The following is a 17,824-nucleotide window of genomic DNA, read 5'->3' as shown; positions in this document are numbered from 1 at the left end:
CTTTCTTGGGGTTTGGTGCCCAAAATTGAAGACATGACTGTCCCTTTTTTGGTAAATTGAAACTTGGCCAAATGGTCATATTGTCTCTGATGATGCGTTTGAGTCACTTCAACATATAGGTTTGTTGTTCACCAGTTAGTTTCTTCCTTCCTTAAATACTGGAGTGACACTTGCAATTTTCCAAACCCACAAGGGACAATTTCCAAATCCAGAGATTTGAAAAATTGTGATTAACGCATCTGCAATTTACTCATCCAATTCTTTTAATACTCCTCTGTATACACTTTCCTTCCATCTCCCAACCCTCAGCTGGAACAATCTGGAGTACAAAACTTCAACAGCACAGGTATAACTGTTCCACGTCCATACAAAATCAACAGTAGAATCCAGTGCCAATCTCACTCCTGAAAGGATCTGCAGTTCACTCAGGTTCAAAGAAGTACATTTCTACTTCATAATCTTAAAATGCGTTTTCCATTTTAGTACTATACGAAAACAGATGCTCCCATCTGCGCTTTCAAAACACTTAAAATTGATTGGACACAAGCAGAACTCTGTTGCTTTTTTTAAAAGTGTAATTTACAGTACACTGTGTAATTCAAGTTCTGCCAGCTCCATCAGTCTCAGACTGGTAGTACACCATAACCATAGTAAAAGAGACACTCAATCAATGACTAAGAATTGAACAAATTCATTCCATCTGTGAAAAGTAGAGAACTTCATGGCTGTCAAGCTTCCCTGGTATTCAAGTGTACGCACTAATCAATTTTGCCACAGTCCCCAGAACTCTTATAGTTCAAGAGATACACACCATGCTGATTGTATGCTTCCATCTGTGACAGTTGTGCTGGAGGCTTTCCTATAACTACTTTTGTATCAAATAAGGTCTTAAAATCTAAAAACACATGCATTTTATTGCTTACATCCCTCTTGCTGGTGTTTTGTACTTCAAATCGTGCTCCAGGTGAATTTATTCATTATCCTGATATGGCCTCTCCCAGTTAACCCTGATCATAAAATGGTTGAGTGATGGCCGCTGACAAAGATACGGTTGCGTAAAGTTATGCTTGATGTCTGATTTAGGGAACATCAGCCAATCTATTCAGTTTGTTTTGCTCTGTTGCATTCATTTCAGGCATATTTCATATGGCGGAATTCAACACAGATGAAAAACATAATTGACTGCTGGGGGTTAAAAAGTGGAACAAGTTAACTCGAACACAGGTCATGCCATCCTGGAACCACCTTCATTCTTATCAAGTAAAAGATGTGCGATGAAAAAGTTACGGGGGCAGCTAGTTTCAAGACTACGTCATTGTGGAGTACAGCAAATGTTAATATTGCAAGTGCTGATTCATTGCACCGGTACAACATGCTCCCAATGCAGAGGTCTTGCACAGTTGGTAGCAATATGGAATACAAACTTGCCGGATTCTAGATGCTGGGTTTGTGCACTTGGCGTCAGCTGTATTTGAATAATGAAAAGCAACTTTTTGAACAATAAAAAAAGTCTAATTTCATTTTAAAATTGCAAACAATGCTGGTTTTTGAAAAGTAATTTTCTCAACATTAGAAAAATATTCAATCCATCAGTTTTTAAGTCCCTGAAATAGCATCGACAAAATCAAATTTCTCAATCTAAGCATTTCTCTTCTAAGTTTCTCAAAAATCTGCCACGATTTATTTTCATACTATGCTAAAATATTAAGAGTTAGGTTATGCATTAGATATGGATAATTAGCACTACTTCTGAACTGCAAGCATTTGCATCATGCAATCAACAGTAGATGCTCACAGGCCACTGCTGCAGGAAAAAGTTAACTTTTCAAGCATTGTGCCATTTTTGTGTACAGCCTCAAATTATTTTGCACATTATAGGTGGGATTTTCCAGTTGCGCGTGACCCAGGACCAGAAATTCCCACTCCAAGCACGACAGACCTTTAAATGGTCTGCTGAATTTTCTCTCGCCCGCTATGATTCCCATGGTGGATGGGACAGGAAATTTCCAACATATATATATATATAGAACTTGAAAACAATCAGGACTTTTTTGTGTTTCCCTCCAGCCCCAAAAATGCAATGAATTGTGTGAGCTCCTTATCCCCCATTCTCCTCTTATGTGGTGCTTTAGGTTATCTTAGTAGCTTTAACCCAAGTCCACAGATTAATCAAAGGCAATTAGGAGTCATTTAACAAGCAAGGCCTTATGGAATCCTCACTTGATTTTCTTGAAAGGGACTGGGAGAGTGGGGGGCTGTGGAGGAGAAAGATATCTGGCCTCATCCATGGCCAGGGAATTTGATATCATGCAATCCAGTGGAGTGGGAGCTGGAGCTCACAGCCTTTGTTCCATAACAGACCTCACATACTTACCATCATTACTGATTTTTCATTAATCCCCAAAACATGGCTGGATTTTAAAATTATCACAAGCAGAATCTGAGCTAGGCAGCACTAAAACATTTTGGCATTAATGTTTAAACAGAGATGTAAATTGCTTGAATCCTGAGATGAACTGGATCCAGAACATAGTTACAATATTGTAATCACTTCATTTCAATTGATTTGAAAATTAATTCATATTAAGTTATCAATTTTGTATGTCTAATATTCTTCATCCTCTCCTACAGGGATATGGTACCATTGGCAACAAGGGCTCTCCAGAACTTCACTCCAGTGACAACTCTTCATTAATTCACGCAATTAGACAATGATTAAGGAGCTCCATGTACCAAAACTTGAACCCTGTCCTCAGAAGACGTCTATAAATTCATATTTTCTAGCCATTATCACTGGAGAGCAATCGAGAACAGGAAACTAAGCTGAATTTTTCCTGTCTTAGCAGAGGAAAATTGAGACCAGTTCTGCATTTGCTGAATTAGTTACTCAGTGAAGGCAGAGACTTAAAACTGAAGAATGAACCTGAAATTTTCTGGTCAGTACAACCCAGTGCAACAATTGGTAGTGCATGAGCGGCATGGTAGCACAGTGGTTAGCACTGCTGCCTCACAGTGCCAGGGACATCGGTTCGATTCCTGGCTTGGATCACTGTCCATATGGAGTTTCCATGTCCTCCCCATGTCTGCATGGGTTTCCTCCGGGTGCTCCGATTTCCTTCCACAGCCCAAAAATGTGTAGGTTAGGTTGATTGGCCGTGCTCGATTGCTAATTAGTGTCGGGGGATTAGCAGGGTAAATACGGGGGGTTATGGGGATAGGGTCTGATTAGATTGTTGTCAGTGCAGCCTCGATGGTCAGAATGCCCACTTTCTGCACTGTAGGGATTCTATGATTTAATCAGAGGGCAGCATTCCACTTCGAAGATATTTATTGAAGGAAAGAAGAAACATTTAAATCAATGAAACAAACTTGATTGAACCCGGAGTGAATTTTAGAGTTAAGATCAACTATCAATCACTTCCAGCTGGTTAAGGAGAAAACACAAAAATAATTGTTTATAAGTATTAAAGATTATTTCTAACATCAAAAGGTATTATTAAACTCACCTGCAAGTGAACGAGGGATGGTCAGCAAACTTTCATGCACTAGGGGGTCATCAGAAGCATTCACTAGTAGAAGAGGAATCTGGATCTGTCAGCAGGTAAAGTAATTATATTACAAACAGATGCCATCTACTGACAGGGATAGCAAAGGCAAGCCTTTCAAATAATTTCAACTGCTTACTTACATGAAGTTTGCATTCCAAAGTTTGGCTGGCTTTCCCCTATCCCAAAGTATTTTTAATGCAGAAAATGTTAGTACTGCGGTTTCAGAAAAGCTTAACGGAAGTTAATGTCGTTGGGAAAATGTTAAAAATTTATCTCTTCTTTTCCATAGTCGTTCCTCCACCCCCACCAAAAATGAAATTTCAGTAAAGTAGAATGGTACATGTATGAAAAGTCTTTGTATTTGTCGCCCTTAACTATGAAGAATGCCCAGTATTAGTTTTTTTGATATAAATTGGGATTACCCTGAGAGAACATTTTGCTCTCAGTATCAGGGGGTTACAGGTCAATGAGGTACGGGAATGGTTTGAGAGAGAACAGAACACTGAACTTGAAAATGAACTGGCTTGTGCAACTTTTCCTAATGTTTATAGGTGTTAACATGTTAAGTAACTCCAGCAACAATGTAAGACCAGCACAAAAACATGCTGTAACTATACGGTGGCACAGTGATCAGCACTGGTGCCTCACAGTGCCAGGGACTCTGGTTCAATTCCGGCCTTGGATGACTGTCTGTGTGGAATTTACACATTTTCCCCGCCGCCGCCCCCCCGCCCCGTCTGCATTTCCTCCAGGTGCTCTGGTTTTCACCCACAGTCCAAAAATGTGCAGGTTAGGTGGATTGGTCATGCTAAATTGCCCCTTGATGTCCAAAGGTGTGTAGGTTAGGTGGATTAGCCATGGTAAATACATAGGACTATGGAGATCAGGCCTCAGTAAGATGCTCTTTCAGAGAGTTAGTGCAGACTCAGTGGGCCAAATGGTCACTTTCTGTCCAGTATGGTCCTAAGTAGATGCTGAAGTATTGTAACCAATTACTCTGATAGGTCAGTTAAGCGTTCTCACATTCACTACGAAATGCGGATGTTTAAAATGCATTTACAAATAACTATGTATATTCCTCAAAGATACTGAAGCTTATTTTGTTACCACCAAGCATCAATATTTTAAGACACGCAATACACCTTTGTCGATCAACTTGTAAGTATTTTATAAAAAGACAAAAAAAATTGGGAAGTGGGGAAGAAAAACACTCATTGGACACTCCACAGCCTCCTCCTGCAGGATATAAATCTCAAGTGCAAAAAATATGCCGCAGACAGACAGATCTGCTTGCATCAAAAATAACAAGCAAAGAAGGTCTTTTGACACTGTGGAATTTAGTTATCTTTCTTGCCACATGACCCCCAATAGAATGGATTTTCAATAGAGTCCAAAACAACATGCAATTGGACAAGGGAGAAGAGGGAGAAACAAGAAGACAGGCTAGTAAACTAAAAGCATCTATACATGTACAATGCAACTCAAACTCTGGGTTCTAATTAAGTTTTGTTGCTTGGGGCAATATCAAAACACTTTTGATTGCAATAATTTACACTGTAAAACAATACAGCTCAAGATCAATTTTATATTTACTTACAAAACAAATGGTTAATTCTTCTGTCTCCATTGTGCAAGATTGTTTGTCCTATGAAAGTGCTGCCTTTAAGCACTCGAGGACAAACTGCTCCTTATCTAAGTCCTCCTGTAACTCATTCCAAGCTGAGTGATATAGCTCACTACATAAGCACTGCATTCTGTTTGCCTCGTCTTTGAAGCCATACAAGGCCACTTCCATCACTTGAGAATTAATGGGAAGGGATATGGAAGCTACTATGCTGGCATTCCAGGAAGGTCAACTTGACCCATGTGCAATGTTTCATCTTTTATAGTGATACCTGCTCTTTTTGGTTGTCAATGTTTTTTTTGGAAGCTAGAAAAAGTTAATATAAATCACACCGCAGCGAGATGCAAATAAATGTAGTACAATTTAAACCAGAATCGAGGTTACTTACATTGTGAAGATAATGCATACAACTTTCTTGCTCATAATATTCTTTCAATGTGTCATACCCATGGAATTTTCTGAAATAGAGAGAAATAACTGTAGATCTGTGATATGTTAAAGATAGGCTCAAAGGGATGAAAGTAATATGATTTTGAATAAATAAGTTACACACTGACTTCACAGTCAAGTACAATAGCTACATTATATTTTTGCATTGGAAAAATGCAATGGCCAGAACATCTGAAATCAGCATTCTTCACAGTTTAGGAGGTTGAGGGGAGATCTGATAGAAACTTACAAGATAATGAACGGCTTAGATAGGATGGACGTAGGGAAGTTGTTTCCATTAACAGGGGAGACTAGGACGCGGGGGCACAGCCTTAGAATAAAAGGGAGTCACTTTAGAACAGAGATGAGGAGAAATTTCTTCAGCCAGAGAGTGGTGGGTCTGTGGAATTCATTGCCACAGAGGGCTGTGGAGGTCGAGACGTTGAGCGTCTTCAAGACAGAAATTGATAAATTCTTGATTTCTCGAGGAATTAAGGGCTATGGGGAGAGAGCGGGTAAATGGAGTTGAAATCAACCATGATTGAATGGTGGAGTGGACTCGATGGGCCGAATGGCCTTACTTCCGCTCCTATGTCTTATGGTCTTATGGACCCCAATCCATATATTTGCTAAAACAAAGGTTAAGGGGTGATCTAATAGAAGAGTTAAAATTCTGAGGGGGTCAGATTTGATTATGTAAGATTATTTCCAGTAACTATTGAACATACTATTCAGGGATATGCATTCAGGATTAGTACAACGGGGAGGTTAGAAAGGTTTATTTATTCAACAACTTGCATTTATATAGCACCTTTAATATAGTAAGGAGGTGCTTCATAGGAGTGTATTTATTAAATTTGACATGGCCACGCAAGGAGATATTTGGACAGAAAACCAAAAGTTTGGTCAACGAGGTAGATTTTAATGAATGTTTGAAAGGAGAAAAGATTGAGAGGTTTAGTGGGGGTGTGGTGGTGGAATTTTAGAGTTCAGGACTAAGTAAACAAAGGCACATTTGCCAATGGTGATGGGATTAAAAACAGGAATGTTCAAGAGACCACAATTAGGAGTGCAGAGATCTCACAGGATTGCAGGGCTGGGGGACCATGGCAGGATTTGAAAACAAGGAAGAGGATTTTAAAAATCAAGGTGCTATTGGAATGGGAGCAAATATAAGTCAGTGAGCAAAGGCATGATAAGTGAACAAGACATGGCACAAGTCAGGACATGGGTAGCAGAGATTTAGCTGTCCTCAAGTTTAGAGGTAGAACATAGGGTGCTGGTACAAGAACCTTGGAATAGTCAAGTCTCAAGGTAACAAAAGATACAGATGAAGGTTTCAGCAAATAAGTGAGGCAAAGGCAGAGTGAGGCAATATTACAAAATGCCATGGGAGGGATGGAGTCAGTGGCTAAAGAACGAAGCATGTGGCAGGGAGAATAAACAATGGCTTCAGTCTTCCCAGTATTTGGGAAAATGCTATAATACCTTTGAACAAGCAATGTGGCAAATTAGAGACATTTGCACGGCTGAGAGAAGTGGTTGATGTGGAACAAAATGTGCTTTGTTAATTGTTGTTGAGAGATAGCACCTAAATGAGGGGGAAATGTTGAAGTTTGATTGTACATATTTCTATATTCATTACACTTTGTACACCGTCAGTAGTACACTCATTTTAAATAGTTTTCTGTCATTATAATTGAAAATATCACCTTGGTCAGGATATTTAGGATGGCAGGTTTCTCTTCTTGCCATCTGAGTCACCCACTGATACTAGCTGCTCAGCAGCAAGTGTCAATTGACTGCAAATGGGACTTCTGCTCCTCATTTAAGAAGTCCCGTCTCAGAGAGCTTTGCTGGCTAATCTGATTGGTCAGCAGCTCTCTAGTTCCAGCAGTGCCAGAGGCTGCGGTGCACATGACTGCTGGAGCCCTGAAAATGGAAAGGATCAATTTTTGGGCTGTTTCCCAACAGCCTGAAAATGGAGGTGGGTGGGATACAGCTCCTATGTGGTCATTAATTGGCCACTTCAGGGTCTCAAATGGGACAGGGTGTATTGCCCTCACCAATCCCACCACAAAATTGTGGCCGAGCAAAAGCCTCGTGGGAAAGCCATTTGAGCAAGTTTACGGCCTCCCTCCTCTCCCCACCTCAGTGCCTGCAAACCTGCCAATGGGGGAATGCAAATTTCTGCCCCACAAGTTGTGCACCATTTTGTAAAATCTATTCCTTGCCACAAGAGTACAGGTACATAGGTTTCCTGGTCACCGACATTTAGAATGCTCATACTCGTGTTAAGTCCTTCCATGTTTGTGCCCCTCCTAATTTCTAACGTCCAAATTTACAAGCTCCCTCCCTTAATCCTCCAGTCCTTCCATTCTGACATCTTGGGACGTAATTTTCTGATTTTTCTGCAGTATTGTAGCGAGTGTGAGAAACAGGGTACAAGCCCCAAGGAGGCTTTCTCCGCTGCATTTTTAACCTGATAGTAAAATAAAAGGCATGGGGCAGCTCCCATGACATCACACTGGCGGGCCAGGCTCTGATTGAGCCCACCCCACCAGCTATTTAGGCTTTTGAAAGATCATGACTCCTTTTTTAAAGGGCACCCCGATTACAAAAGAATAAAAACAGGTCATCCCTCCCCTTTGGAGAGTGAACATCCAACTTTGCATCACCCCACCGATGTGAATTCACACCGACATGAATGGACAATTTAACTTGGGGGACGAGGCCTGATAATGATATTTAAATATATTCAAATGGGGATCCTGAAATTCAATGTCAGGATACCCGTTATATCATTGGTGGTGGCGGGGCAATCGCGACAGGAAATCCTGCCGGGATGTTTTGGGACTCCCAAAGGACTGTCCACCTCTGTCGCCAAACCTGACCCCTGGAAACAGGAGCAGAAACCATCTCTCCCTGCACCTGTGTTTATGCCACTTTACCCAACAATTTGTAGCAATGCCTTCAGCAACCCAAGGCCTTAAGCCCATGAATTATTTCCCAAAATGTATTTTCCTCTCTCCCTCAAGACCTTCTTTAAAACTCAATTATCTGGTAAGTTTTTGGTTACCCCTGTAAAAAACTCTTTGCCCGCATGCTCATTTATTTTCATTATGCCTCTGGTATGCTTCGGAGCATTTTTCTACATTAAACGTATTTCTAGATGCAAGTTGTTGCTGCATATTTCTTCATTGTATTCTTCTGGGCGGAGACCATGAAGACAAATAAAGAGATCTTGGCAAGCAGATAAATGAGCAAATGTAGCAGAAGTATTGAAGATTAATTGAAAAATAACAGATTTGAGATCTAACATAATGCACAGTTACCGAGATGCAAGGAAAATACAAAGCAACTTCAATTCCTAACATATTTGACAAAATCAAGTCTGTAAACCAACTGCATCAACAAACACAGAAAAAGGAAGGTGAGCAGACAATTCAGAATTGATCCATTTAACACAGAGGGCAAATACATGCCAGACTTCCCAGCAAGGCAGACAACCGTGGCAAGTTCAAGAGCTGAATAGATGTTTGACAGAAGCAGTAATCAAGAATATGAGACACAAAGACAAATGGCATCTTTTGTTTTAAATCTGGCACCAGTCAGTCTGGTCTCTTCTGGTCCTGTACATTTCTAATTTCTAATCTTAGAAGAAAACTTGCAAAAATAGCACTGTTAAAGCATCTATGTGCTGGATTCTCATGAACTGAAGCACTCATAGCAAAAATTATATACTTTCTTTCAAATGAACACATCATGAAGTATTTTGAATTAACGGAAAACAGGATTTATCATGAAAACGGCCAAATAAGCAAGTCTGAGAGATGCATCTTCCCGAACATCTATGCGCTGAAAGATAGATGAAATGTGATTTCTATGAAATATTTCACAACGCCAGGTTAATGTCCAACAGGTTTATTTGGAATCACAAGCTTTCGGAGTACCACTCCATCAGGTGAGTGGCTGAGTGGCCCATTCACCTGATGAAGGAGCAGTACTCCGAAAGCTCGTGATTCCAAATAAACCTGTTGGACTTTAACCCGGTGCTGTGAGACTTCTTACTGTGCCCACCCCAGTCCAATGCCGGCACATCCACATGATGAAATATTTGACAAGTCAATCTATGTTTTAACAAGAGCATAAGGAATACGAAGAGAAGGCCATTTGGCTTCTCATGGCTGTTTAAGTGCCATATGTCAAAGTTAAAAAAGTAATATTGCTGAGATGCTGGGAAAGCCCACATTTATTCATTAAGTATATGGAATGGTACCATTCAAAGAACAGTAACTCCGACAATGCAGCACTCCCTCGGTTCTTTGCTGGAGTGTAAACTCAGGTTGAGATTAAACTCCTAGCAAGGAGCTGGAAGCCACAACTTCTAAGAAGCGATATTAGAGCAGAAACTAAGATGGCATACTGCCACTTGCCTCATGATATTATCATCAATGTGCATCAGGGATGTCGCTGTATAAAGTTTGCTAAGGTCTACGTCTGCCAGAGGATTTGGTGTTTTGCACTCATTTTCTCCAAATAGCATTTTTCTGTAATACATAAAATGTTATCAACACTAACAAAATGTTACCTATTTCTAACATTAACTCATGTCAATTAGCAGAGAATCTACCATTATGAAAAGTAACCACAGGCAAACACATATAATGTTGACTGATATCAACTACATCAAGCTTGACTGTCTCTTCTGTCCTGGAAAAGCAAGACTTCAACATGGACCATGAGAAGACCATTTCCCACCCTTTTGTTCGGAACTCAGTCTATTAGTTATTTTCTTTACTGTGTGTACACTATATTAGAATTTTCCTGCAAAGAAGGCAATAAAAGATAGAATGAATAGTAACTAAACAACGTCGTTTTTAAAAAGTATTAAAATTGAATTAACATTCTCTGTAATCGTCAGCTCATATAAAGTTATAAGTTTATTTATTAGTGTCACAAGTAGGCTTACATTAATACTGCAATGAAGTTACTGTGAAAATCCCCTAGAAGCCACACTCCGATGCCTGCTCAGGGAAACAGAGAAAATTTAGCATGACCAATGCACCTAACCAGCATGTCTTTTAGTCCAAAAAGAGGGGAAACCGGAGCACCCAGAGGAAACCCACACAGACACGGGGAGAATGTGCAAACTCCACACAGACAGTGACCCAAGTCAGGAATCGAATCCGGGTTCCTGGCACTGTGAAGCAGCAGTGTTAACCACTGTGCCACCATGCTGCCCCCATGAGCATAAATGAGCGTTAAGCACCAATCTGTACTAAAATTATAGAACACCTTATCCTGTAAACATTAGTCCCAATAGTTAAGTGGTAATAAGTCAAAAATACATCGCAGATTAAAAATGTGACAATAAATTTTTACCTATAGTACTGGATTCTGGCAGCAACATTATTTTCTACCTGCAGTTATCTGGGGCGACACGGTGGTTAGCACTGCTGCCTCACAGCACCAGGGACTTGGGTTCGATTCCCAGCTTGGGTCACTGTCTGTGTGGAGTTTGCACATTCTCCACGTGTCTGCGTGGGTTTCCTCCGGGTTCCTCCCACAGTCCAAAGATGTGCGGGTTAGGTGGATTGGTTGTGTTAAATTGCCCCTTAGTTCAGAGGGACTAGCTAGGGTAAATGCACGGGGTTATGGGGATAGGGCCGGGTGGGATTGTGGTCAGTGCAGACTCTTATGGACTGAATGGCCTCCTTCCACACTGTAGGATTCTATGATTCTATGAAACAAAATATTGGTCACCCCAGTCTTCACTCTGCTGAATTTAGCAGAACAAAATTCCAAGCAAGTAATCGCCACATGGACTATTTGTATGGCAGCTAGGATACTGAGGAAGAGTGCAGAGATTTCACAGCCTCAGTTCTATTGGGCCTATTGGAGAGTTAACAGGAAGGAGGCCCGTATTTTCAAACTCTCCGAAGCCATGGAAAATTGGTTCTGGAAGCGATTTATTTTTATTTATAGTACTGGATTCTGGCAGCAAGATTATTTTCTACCTGCAGCTAACAATAAACTGGAGAAACAATCTGTCTTCAAGTAATAGCAAAATCTTGCACTGACCAACCGTCAAGAGCTTTGATGTGGCAATGAGTGCTAGAAACTCAAACACAATTAGCATGGCAGCACCAAAGTAAACTTTCCTGGGCCAGTGACTTAAGAATACAAAAACATTGGTATTAACAAAGCCAACAAGTTTATTTTGGCATTGTCATTTGTTGTGCGAGATCCATACATCAAGGCCTAGGGGCACCACAATAGTAGCAAGCATGATATTAGCCAGCTTATATTTTTGTGTGCACATGAACTTTGCTTAAGACAGCATAAATTGGTGCACAATAGAGGGCAAGGATGAAAAGAATTCAAGTAAACTGCTTCATCCAGCACACAATTATACCAAATGAAAGGTTAAACATTGGTCACTATTATAATGTAGTGGCTTATTTGGCTAATCTTGCTCTTGAAAAGAAGCTTGAATCCACTGCAGCTTATTTTACGGAATATATTCTACAATCACAGTAAGCATATGGACAGCCAACAGAAGTAAAGTTACCTGTGAAATAAAATAATCTTTTTCATGTTGTCTGCCATTAGAAAGTTATAAAACCTCCGACATTGGTCCCAACGGAGGAATGTTTCTTGTGCCCTAAGCGAAAACAAAAGAAAATACTTTAGATATCAAAACATAAAACACAATTTGTAGAGAACTGTGCAAACCGATTTCTTCAGGGAGTAAGTCAATGTCACAAATGTAAAATAAAACAAAACAGTGATATTTCACCTCCATTGAAAGAGTTTGCTAAAGATCTTACCTCTTAGGAAGCTCTTGCAATACCATTTTGATATTCTTAGCCAAGAGGCAAGATGTAAGCTTCCTGTCCAGTAGGCAATCCTTCAACTTATCTCTCCCTCTAGGTCCTCTATGGTGTATCTAATCTACTACTCCTACTATAATCATTACTGGTCCAAATATGTTGAACAGTGCTACTTTTTTCAACTTGATTATAGTAAAATTAAGTCATTGCAGAATCTTGTTTAAACTCATTCCTTCTGGAAGCTAAAAGCCACGGAACTCTTCCCATCCATCCCACGTCACGTCCCATACAGTATACAGGCGTCAAGATCTAGCCTCATTTAGTCGCCAAATTGTCATTCGCTTCATCCCTTTCCACGTCTGATGGCGTTTTGCGCAAGTGGTGATTGGCCCTCAATTCAAGTAACACCGCACTGAGTCCACACAATGGGCTTAATAAAACTCACTCAATTAAGTTCAGTAGATACCCTTAATAAATGCCTTGCAACAGCATCTGCACTATAAATAGCAGATTACTGACAGTCCTGGAAAATAGCAATGTTAAAAAAATACATCTACTAAAATGTCCTATTAATTGGATTAATGACGCAGCAGTAATTTTCAGGATTAATCAAAAAATTTTAGTTGATACAACTCTCTAATGAAATCAACACAAGGCAGTTTAAACCTGCTAAGAATATAAGTGTGGCAGTATCAAAAGCCAGACAACATGAGGTTCAGATGTGATGCATGAAGTACCTTGGGAGAAATTACTTCCACAAAGGTTTGAAATCCATTTATTTTCAGCGACCTCAAATTTATCCAAGCACTTCCTCATTCACTCAAACATCCTAGAGACTTGCTCAGTTTATACTAAAAGGGGGAAAATATCTATATTTTTGTACATTTGCAGTCATTTTTTGTGATCAGTGAGTTCCAAAAAGGGGTTAACGTTCGTGTCTGCATTTTGTCAGCTTTTACTGCAATTTCCAAAAAATCAATTCTCACAGTATATGATCCACCTTGTTGCAATAAAGAAAATTAGACAGTTACCAGATGTCTTAATCTTGTAAATAATTATTTCTAGATGTTAATTATAGGAGTCAAGCCAGAGATTTATACAATTCTGGATAGTTTGGAGGTACATCAAGCATGGCAGCTACTTTAATCTCCCAGTTTTGTTGAGTCAAAGGGGAGTAAACGCTGCTTTCAGGATAACATTTTGACATAATAATTGTGTAAACACAAGAGAACTGCAATCTGTCGCAAGTGAAGTCATCCAACATGATGCAACAGACTTGTTGTCAAGTTGCGCCTCAAGTCTATCATCAATGGTTGTAATTCTAAAGGTCTTATTTTATTACATTCAACAAAGTTATTTCGACAAATGATCAGGAGAGGTGGGCTGGTGGGCTGGTGGGATGGGGGGGGGGGGGGGGGGAAGGAGAAGGAAGGGAAGAGAGGAACACCCCTGTTCATTTTCATAATAGTGCTATGGGACTCTTGCATTCAGCTAACAGAGCAGATTGGGGCTTCAGCAATGCTGGAGCTTCAGACAGATGTTGTGCTCAGGACTCTCGAATAAGACTGGAACCCAAAGATTGAGGTGAGGATACCACCACCTGAGCCACGGTAATATGTATAGAGTAACTACCTATAATTTGGCACAGACATTAGCAGTAATTGGAGATGACCAACATAAAAAAAATGGAGATCACACGAGGATTTAACATGATAGGTTTTCTCATATCGCAGAGCTTTACCTTGAATATACATCTAATTACACTTTATGAGAATACTGGATGTAAAGAATGAAATGTGCCATTTGCCAATTAATATAGATAGCAAAATAGAAACTAATGCCTCAAGTGTCAATTCCGAAAAAAGCTCACTTAGTACAAACATTTCAGCTGTTAAAGGCCAAACAAACACCCAGGGGGTGGGTTTTATTACCTGTTTATCCAGTGCAATGAATTAAGCTGAAATGCAGTTAAGGCCAAGTGCTATAGATCAACTGTTCATTAAAAGTACTAGCCAGTAAGCCTACATTCCAATGCATGGCTTTCATATTTAATTACGCAAGAGCTGTTAGCAGGAACTTTTCCCTGGGAGTTCATAAAGTTTAAGGTCAATTGTTACAAATTAGAGGGACAAACAGTTCCTTTGTAATCCCTAAGCTTTGCTCATATGAAACAAGGGTAGACTCTCAGCAAAACGGAAATCCATTTAGCTTGTATAATGAAAGGGAAAAAAAAACTGACGTTAGTAATCAAATTGTAGGTGTAATTGGTACAAAAAGGATGTAGTACACTCATTGAATCACTAGAGGTCTCATCATGCTTGTACCAACAGCGTACGATGACATATGAACTGCGAAAAAAAAAATCCTTTTGGGATTGTTAAGCAAAAATCTCATAGGGAAAATGTGCAATAGAGGTAAAAATTGGAAAGTGGCACAACCTGAAAATCCTCAGCATAAACCTCAATAAAAATGCATTAATAAAGCTACCTCCGGTTTTCTAACAGTTGACACAAAGTTATCAGACTGATAAACTCAGAAATAAGAGTGAGCACTTTAAGGAGCTGAGGGTTAAGAGAGGAAATCCCAAGTGAAGAATTTTGTGAACTGAAGAGTTAGGTGAAGCAACAGGTTAACAGGGAGTATTTGCTAAAGTTGTAACCTCTTATTTTACAATTTGTTGTTTCTTCAGGATCATGTACATTCGCTGCTAATGGCCGCTCTGTAACAAGGTTCTTAATTAATGTGTTGAAGACTTTACAAACTTTCTCTTCCCATCTTGTGGGAAACTGCTAAGCACAAGGGAAACAGTTTCCCTCAAAGATCAGAATCCTTGTGGGAAATCACAGGCGTTAAATCATAGTCTATTATTTTGTGGCACAATGAATTAGAGCACCGTCATGATTCCTTGCTGCACCTAGCTTTCGAAAAGGGTGACATTTTAAGTCACCTAATTTACTGTTTTAATTTGGATGTGATCATGAAGTCAATATCTTTGTCACACTTTGTTTTAGGATAAATAGCTAAGAGCTGCTGCGTAAAACATTATCTCAACCAAATTCAATTAAGCTTCTGATGAGTCAAATAATCTTAAATATAACAATCTACAACACTCCAAGGAATAGTTGGGATGTAACTTAAATTAAATGCCACCTCAGCAGGGACTAAAGGTTAGCACTGAAACATAATTGTACTTGTATTAAAATTAACATGCTTTCATTTAGTGCCCTACTTTGAGTGAAATAAACTCAGTTTAATTAATTTGTATTCCCCATCCCCTTTTGCACTGTAACTGTTTAAGACATGACTTGTTTCAGTTTTGCAGTCTGGCACTAGCTAAACACTGAAGTAGTGTCAGCTCAGTGGCACTTGCCTCAGTCAAAAAAGTGGTGGATCATAACCCCAATTTTTATAAATTCCTTCATGGGATGTGGGCATTGTTGACTACGACAGCATTTATCACCCATCCTTAAGTAGCACAGTGGTTAGCACTGCTGCCTCACAGCACCAGGTTCGATTCCCGGCTTGGGTCACTGTGTGGAGTTTACACTTTCTCCGTGTCTGCGTGGGTTTCCTCCGGGTGCTCTGGTTTCCTCCCACATTCTAAAAGATGTGCTGGTTAGGTGTATTGACCCGAACAAGTGCCAGAGTAAGCCTTACTTGTGACACTAATAAATAAACTTTTAAACTTTTTTAAAATAAACTTTTTAAAAGGTGGTGGTGAGTTGCCTTCTTGAAATGCTGCAGTCCCTATTGTATAGGTAAATCCACTGTGCTGTTAGGAAGGGAGTTCTAGAATTTTGGCAGTGAAAAAATGGCATTAATAGTTCCAAGTCAGGATGATGGTGTGTGGCTTGAAGGGGGTAATATTCCCATCCATCTGCTCCTTCTAGGTAGTAGAAGTCATGGGTTTGGAATACATCAAAGGAGCCTTGGTGACTAGCTGCAAGATAGTTGGAGGGGGCCAAATGATAACTTTACGTTCTATTGTTTCAAAATATCCCATATATATTGTCCACTGCTGTGGCAGGGATATCTGTTCAACAAACAACAGGCCCTCTATTGATTTAGATCTAGTATCTGGGGTAACAAAGCTGCATTAATACTGCTATTTTGCAACATCAGTGTTGAATAAATAATGGGAATTGACCTCCAATGCCAATGCAGGTACAGAGTTATGTGTCCTTTAATCTTTGGCTTATTCCAGCCGAATAATATTCTGGAAAGGATTACAAAGCAAAGACTTGATATCTAACTGAAAAAGAAAACAAAGCATAAATGCATAAAAAAGGGAGAGGCTCAACTTCAACTGCAGCTTAAAATAATTGCAAATTTCAGAAATACACAGCAAACCTTAAAAATACAAATACCCTCTAGTCTGCAGAACATTATTCTGAACTAAGCAGATTCTAAAGCTGCAATTTCCAAATGACTAGAAAAGGTTAACTGAGAACACTGCCACACACCCTTACCCCAACATCCCAATGGACTGTCATTCCCAGATTATTACAATGAGGTTTAAGATTATTAGATTTTGGAACGTAACTTCAAATTTAGAGTAAATGGAGGGGTCACGTGATCTGTCCTGAAGTCTGTCTGGCAGTAAGCCTGAGGGTTTTGATTGTTACAGATCAAAAGAACATTCAGTTTGTATTGCTGACAAGGCGGCCAAGGTATTTATGTTTGGAGACAATGCAGCAGTCTGAGTTTACCATGAGTACACCCGAGTCTCTCAAAATCTCAAAGGTGCAATAGGCATCAGGTTATAAACAGTCGTGCTGAAAATTATCCATTTACTTCCAAGAAAATAAGTTGGGGGTCAGTTCTATCTGAATGCAAGGTTAACATGTTCCACGTAGCAATGGGAAAAGAGGGCAGAGGAAGCCATTTTGAGATCAGATTACAGACTTCCCTGTAAATCACTGAATATCACAGACAGCAAAGGTTGTGTGGCCAGCAGGGAGAAAAGGCTACTTGACTTTTTAAGCCAACATACATTGAGGCAGAAGGGAGACCGTCTTTGGTCGAAGAGATACATTACGCAGCCTTTTATGGTTTCTCGTAATTTGTTCTGGCCAGAGGGAAGAAGAATTATTGGAATGGGCTTTGCTGTCAGTAGCAGATTTAAGGAAAAAGCTGAGGGAAGTGCCGATGGTTATCTTAAGTTACTACTGGGCAAATTGGGGATATAGAAACCCATTAAAAGCGGGAATAACTGTTTGCCAAAAATACTAATTCCATGGAGAGTGCAATGGATGGTAAATATACAAGGGGAATGTTACTTTTCATAGTTAGAGTTGCCTACAAAATATTGTTCATGCTTTTTAAAAGTGATTTTCTACAGTAGAAGTTTTAAAATGTGAAAGCTTGTTGGGTCATTCCTTTAGCTA

The 17,824-nt window shown here is 39.7% G+C and overlaps 1 protein-coding gene across 2 annotated transcripts in view; it reads right to left on the bottom strand.

Moving 5' to 3' along the window:
• Positions 1 to 17,824, bottom strand: part of LOC144511209 (monoacylglycerol lipase ABHD2-like) — a 77,841-nt gene that overhangs the window by 12,897 nt on the left and 47,120 nt on the right. For both annotated transcript variants that reach the window (XM_078241301.1, XM_078241302.1), the window contains exons 7-10: positions 12,176 to 12,268; positions 10,038 to 10,151; positions 5,561 to 5,630; positions 3,507 to 3,591 (exon numbers count right to left, since the gene is read on the bottom strand). In XM_078241301.1, the coding sequence (XP_078097427.1) occupies positions 3,507 to 3,591; positions 5,561 to 5,630; positions 10,038 to 10,151; positions 12,176 to 12,268 (362 nt within the window). The remainder of the gene's footprint in view (positions 1 to 3,506; positions 3,592 to 5,560; positions 5,631 to 10,037; positions 10,152 to 12,175; positions 12,269 to 17,824) is intronic.

The sequence above is a fragment of the Mustelus asterias genome, chromosome 24, assembly GCF_964213995.1.
Source record: "Mustelus asterias chromosome 24, sMusAst1.hap1.1, whole genome shotgun sequence".
Lineage (NCBI taxonomy): Eukaryota > Metazoa > Chordata > Chondrichthyes > Carcharhiniformes > Triakidae > Mustelus > Mustelus asterias.
This window is presented reverse-complemented; position numbering and strand designations above follow the sequence as displayed.